This window comes from Polypterus senegalus, chromosome 10, assembly GCF_016835505.1.
Source record: "Polypterus senegalus isolate Bchr_013 chromosome 10, ASM1683550v1, whole genome shotgun sequence".
NCBI classification, from domain to species: domain Eukaryota; kingdom Metazoa; phylum Chordata; class Cladistia; order Polypteriformes; family Polypteridae; genus Polypterus; species Polypterus senegalus.
Window position 1 is genome coordinate 85,105,219 of NC_053163.1, and position 6,259 is coordinate 85,111,477.

At 41.4% G+C, this 6,259-nt stretch overlaps 1 protein-coding gene across 1 annotated transcript in view; it reads right to left on the minus strand.

Moving 5' to 3' along the window:
- The window catches only part of xpnpep2 (X-prolyl aminopeptidase (aminopeptidase P) 2, membrane-bound), a 142,431-nt gene extending 136,700 nt beyond the window's left edge, over nucleotides 1–5,731 (minus strand). The window contains exon 1 of the mRNA XM_039766060.1: nucleotides 5,230–5,731. Coding sequence (XP_039621994.1) covers nucleotides 5,230–5,287 — 58 coding nt within the window. The 5' untranslated portion in view covers nucleotides 5,288–5,731. The remainder of the gene's footprint in view (nucleotides 1–5,229) is intronic.
- Nucleotides 5,732–6,259: the final 528 nt, after the last annotated feature.

Below are 6,259 nucleotides of genomic sequence, written 5' to 3' on the forward strand. Positions count from 1 at the left end.
GGATTAAATTATTTTTTTTCCTCAGAATTCTACACACAACACCCCATAATGACAATGTGAAAAAGTTTATTTGAGATTTTTGCAAATTTATTAAAAATAAAAAAATTTTGAAACCACATGTACATAAGTATTCACAGCCTTTGCCATGAAGCTCAAAATTGAGCTCAGGTGAATCCCATTTCCCCTGATCAACCTTGAGATGTTTCTGCAGCTTAATTGGAGTCCATCTGTGGTGAATTCAGTTGATTGGACATGATTTGGAAAGGCACCCACCTGTCTAATATAAGGTCCCACAGTTGACAGTTCATGTCAGAGCACAAACCAAGCATGAAGTCAAAGGAATTATCTGTAGACCTCCGAGACAGGATTGTCTCGAGGCACAAATCTGGGAAAGGTTACAGAAAAATTTCTGCTGCTTTGAAAGTTCCAATGAGCACAGTGGCCTCCATCATCCTAAAGTGGAAGAAGTTCGAAACCAACAGAACTCTTCCTAGATCTGGCCGGCTATCTAAACTGAGTGATCGGGGGAGAAGGGCCTTAGTCAGGGAGGTGACCAAGAACCTGATGGTCACTATGTCAGAGCTCCAGAGGTCCTCTGTGGAGAGAGGAGAACCTTCAAGAAGGACAACCATCTCTGCAGCAATCCACCAATCAGGCCTGTATGGTTGAGTGGCCAGAAGAAAGCCATTCCTTAGTAAAAGGCACATGGCAGCCCACCTGGAGTTTGCCAAAAGGCACCTGAAGGACTCTTAGGCCATAAGAAAGACAATTCTCTGGTCTCATGAGACAAACATTGAACTCTTTGGTGTGAATGCCAGGCGTCATGTTTGGAGGAAACCAGGCATCGCTCATCACCAGGCCAATACCATCCCTACAGTGAAGCATGGTGGTGGCAGCATCATGCTGTGGGGATGTTTTCAGTGGCAGGAACTGGGAGACTAGTCAGGATAAAGGGAAAGATGACTGCAGCAATGTACAGAGACATCCTGGATGAAAACCTGCTCCAGAAAACTCTTGACCTCAGACTGGGGTGACGGTTCATCTTTCAGCAGGACAACAACCCTAAGCACACAGCCAAGATATCAAAGGAGTGGCTTCAGGACAACTCTGTGAATGTCCTTGAGTGGCCCAGCCAGAGCCCAGACTTGAATCCGATTGAACATCTCTGGAGAGATCTTAAAATGGCTGTGCACCGACGCTTCCCATCCAACCTGATGGAGCTTGAGAAGTGCGGCAAAGAGGAATAGGCGAAACTGGCCAAGGATATGTGTGCCAAGCTTGTGGCATCATAATCAAAAAGACTTGAGGCTGTAATTGCTGCCAAAGGTGCATCGACAAAGTATTGAGCTAAGGCTGTGAATACTTATGTACATGTGATTTCTCAGTTTTTTTTATTTTTAATAAATTTGCAAAAACCTCAAGTAAACTTTTTTCACGTTGTTATTATTGGGTGTTGTGTGTAGAATTTTGAGGAAAAAAATGAATTTAATCCATTTTGAAATAAGACTGCAACATAACAAAATGTGGAAAAAGTGATGCTCTGTGAATACTTTCCAGATGCACTGTATATACTGTATAAAACATAACCAAACTCAGTGAATCTTGTTTAGAGATTTGTGTCTCTAACCTCAAACTTTGAATACATGGAACTGCTTTGCAGCTAAGTTTGGATTTCTGTTTTACGTGGTGACACTCTCTGAAATGGATGGTGTCTTGAGAAGGCCGTGTATGAATCAGAACAACTCACTGACTGAGTAAAAAAGCTAAACGCTATGCATATTGGTGCTCTTATAGTCTCCTGGATCATGGACTACCTGACCAACAGATAGCTGTTTATGAGGCTCAAGGACTATGTGTCAGCAATGGTGGTGTGTAATACTGGAGCACCTCAGGGAACCATCCTGTTTCCCTTCCAGTTTACTCTCTACATAATGGACTTCCAATGTATAACCAGACTCTCAGGTGACTCCTCCTTCATAGGCTGCTTTAATAATGGAGACAAGTCAGAGTATAGGAGGCTTATGGAGAACTTTGTTTTGTGGTGCAGGAAGAACCACCTGCAACTCCACATCAGCAACACAAAAGAGCTGGGAGTGAACTTCTGGCGTGCCAAAGAGCCTCTGGGGCTAGTCATAGTTAAAAAGGAGGGCGTGGAAGTGGTGCAGAGATCCAAGTACCTGGGTGTTCATATAAACAGTGACTGGACTAGTCTGACAACACAGTGGCACTGTACATGAAGGATCATGGCAGACTATACTTCATGTGGAGACTTCTGTGTTTTGATGTGTGAAGAAATCTGTTGGAAATGTTTTACTAATCTGCAGTAACTAGTGCATTGTTCTACGTTATGGTCTCCTGAGGACGCAACTTGAATTCAAAGAACACACAATGCCTAAACAAACATATCAGGAAATCCTGCTCCATTACAGAGCTAACCTTGGACATGGAAGTGGCTGCGGAAAAAGGGATGGTGGAAAAACTGGCCATCATGAGAAATCACCTCTGTCCTATTCAGAAGGTGCTCTCTTGGAGCTCTTTTAACCACAGGCTCATTCCACCTTGATATGCTACCAAATATGTACCTCTGGGGGGTCTTTTCTGCCAGCTCCTATCAAACGTTTCAGTGCTTCTTCCCAACATTCAAAACAAAATACTTATATTCTTTAGGTTTCCTTGTATTCATTTTGCTATTTCTGCACAATACATATTTATTATTTATTTACTTATCTATCTATTGATTGATTGTATTATATGTCTTGTGAGTCTGTATCTTTGTTGTTAAGGTCTCAGCTGCTTTATACATCTAAATTTCCCCTTATAATTAATAAAATTTACTTAATCTAATCTTATGAGCATCATAAATGTATATTCAGTTCCAACATATAGCTGGCCTATAGACCATTGGGTTGTCTTGTATTTACCTTAACAGATAGGCCTCCGCGTACAGTATGTTACTCCCCCAGGCCATACCATTGGCACGGTCCTTGTTTCAGTAGTAACGATAATTTTTTTTTTTTTTACAATATGAGAAACAGCATTTTTGACTGCATCACACAGACAATAGTTAAATGTCTCCTGGCAGCTGGTTAATACTCAACCCACTTGGTGCAGTTTTCTCACATTCAATACGGTTCCACTTGGGGCTGATTTTGGCGGCCTGGACTCCACATCTCTCTCCTTTACCTTCACTTCCGCTTTTCACGATGCACAGAGTCCCCGGATTGACTGAGCATGTGACATATCAGGTCAAGGTGACTAAAACTCTGGACATTGTGAAGCCCCTTAGGGGAGGAGTAGGTGCCTCTTTCTGATTGGGGAGAAGCCAATTCCTCAGCAGGATTTCAGCTTGTCTCATCCCAATTTGGCATCAGACTAATTATCAAGTAAAAAACAGATTCCCTCCTGATCTTTTAGTTTCATCCATTTGGGTATGAGACACGTCGAAGTCTAGAAAAGACTTTAATGAATGTCACCTTACTTTGACACATTTTGTAAAATGTCACTTAATTTTCTTTGATTATTCCAAATCAGTGTTATTTATTTTAAATGCTGTGTGGAGCTGTTCTTTATGCCAGGCACATGGCATGAGAAGGTGGCTAAAATAATTCCAAGCCTGTGTGTGTGTGTGTGTGTCTGTAAGCAGAGGACGTGGAGTTTCCTAGCAAACCTGGAATGGCAGCCTGCTGAGAGCTGCCTCAGTAGTTATTGGGATTATGGACTGTTGGGAGAGCCTATGATGCCAACAAATATGTAAAATAATATAAGCCCCTATAACAGGGTATTTCTCTTGAATTTAGCTCGGCTTTTGGTTGTACCCTTCACTGAATACAGGCTCAGCAGCCCAGTCCAACTTTCCAGTTACATTTTCCATACTAGTACCCAAGATGTACAGTAGGTTGGTAACGCAGTAAATAGTCCAACTTCAGTTTGATCTAAATGAAGCGCTAAATGAAAAGGCCAGATTTTGCTGCTTTTCTGGGTCTTAAGAATCAAATATTTTACAGTATTTGTCATCCTTTCCTAAACCTTTTTGTCACTACTATCGCAGACAATGCAGTGCCCACTCCCATGTGCCAGTCTACATATGCAAATATAAACCAAAGATCCTCAGCTGCCAAAACAACTGCTTCCATCTTTAATCTGTAACAGATAACTTTTACTCTTCTTTACTTGTAGTGCACACATTTGATTTAAAACTCTGTTAACTTTACTGCACTTCCCTAACCCTAAGTCTAACACTAATTCTTTTTATGCGTTTCCAGTGTATTGGGTGAATTATATTAGTGGTGAAAGATGCCATGCATTGTGAGGTTAGGACTGATTGCCTTCATGAGTTACTTTCCTGCTCATTTTACTCTTTCTATTTGTTACAGTGATTACGTTATATACTTCTATTTAGAATTTTAGGCATTTTGCTTTGCAAAGTACTTTCTGGGACCACCTCATCTAGAATATGCCGTAAAGCACAAACAGTCTGACTTAGTACTAGACTTTTGATGAAATGTGCCCCTCTGCACATTTCTTTGTTTGTGCACACTCATGTTTAATTATAAAAGGAATAAAATAGCCACAAAAGGAACATTAAAGAGGAACTTGCCTGTGTCCACACATGCATGACTTGTAAGAAAATAATTACCCAGCAATGCAATTTAAAGCCAAAACCTTGAAATACTCCCATAGTAGAAGCAGCAGCCCAGTGGCGAGGGTCCCCCCTCCACAGGCTCAAAATCCTGTGTTCAAATCCTGGGTATTATCTGTGTGAGGTTTCTGTGCTCTCTCTCTGTATCAGTACAGTTTTTCTCCCACATCCCAAAGTCCTGCGTGTTAGGTTAAATATGAATTGTAAATTGGCCAACACATGAGTAGGTATTGGGGGTGTGATTGTTCCCCTAGAACAATACTTGTTCCTACCTTCGTTTCAATGCTACTGGGACGGCCTCCAGCCCTAGTGCCCCATTATTGTGGTGAATGTGTTTAAAAATGGATAGACGGTGTGCTCTGCAGTGAGCTGTATGAAAAGTTAACAGGCTGAGCAAGAATTCCGCAACCCGAGCTTTATTATTTCATAGCGTAACATTCACCTGATTTGCTAAGCCTCTTATAATCAAATGCCCCTTTTTTTAAAACTGTTTTGCCCGGTTCACTGTCTTGATGCTAGGACTTGCTCCAGAAACAAGGCTTAAGTAGATAAAAAGGTCCTTGGAGAGAGGAATTCAAAACAGCCCCTACCTTTCAGGGTGACACTGCTGAGCAGCAGTGCTAATCGACACCAGTTAGTGGCTTCCATGGCGAGAGACTCCTCAGGTAGAGATGAAGTTTAAAGGTCCAAGAAACTCAAACAGACAGTATCTCAGCCACCAGCACCCTGACAGGGCTAATCATACACTCAAAGACTGGGTGTACTGTTCATCTTTATCTTCTGCTTCAGACCAATCTGCTTCCTCCTACACGGAGAATTGCTTTGCCAGGCACCGGTTAGATTCCATAAGCTGCAGCATACGAAAGTTCAAGGCGGCAACCTTTGGACATATTTTTGTGGCTTACTATTTGTATTATTATTACATGTAGGCAGATTCCTCTCCTGTCCTCTTTTGTCTGCACTTATCCCAACAGCGTAAGTTATCCCTTGAAGTATTTACTTAAGTTGAGAGAAGAGAGAACAGTCAGATGAATAATAAAAAACATCTGCATGAGGGGAGCTAAAGACAAGCCTTTTAAAGCAACAGCCTGACATTTCCTAATCTGCCGACTCCACAGGAACAGCACCGAAAGAGCAATGAGAAAGCACCTCCTTGTGCCAGCCGTATAGTCTACACGCTGCAGTTATTTGACACAGAAACATACTGGTGATATGCATCTTGTTAAGACAATAAATTCTAAAGAGTTTTAAACACCGGGCTTGTGACATTCACTTTCATGATCCAATGATCCTTATGCTGAGTTTGCCCTGATGCAGCTCATTTCGAGGTGATGGCATTTAGTTCACCTCAGGGTCACAGTGTTAACTGTCAACTGTAATATGCCAATTGCCAATTTCTGGATGCCATGGTTTTATACCAAGCTGAAGCTCTTCAGTGGGGTATAAAATACATTAGGGTGGCATGCCTTATTTTGGGTAGTTTAAATTAAATTGTGCAGGATTTTAAAGAAACAGAAATGATATGCTGTATCATTTTTATCACAAAGCTTTGCACTTTTTTCACTAGCATCATCCTGCATTCACAATCCAATTAAACAGTTAAATGTTCAGTGTGTTATG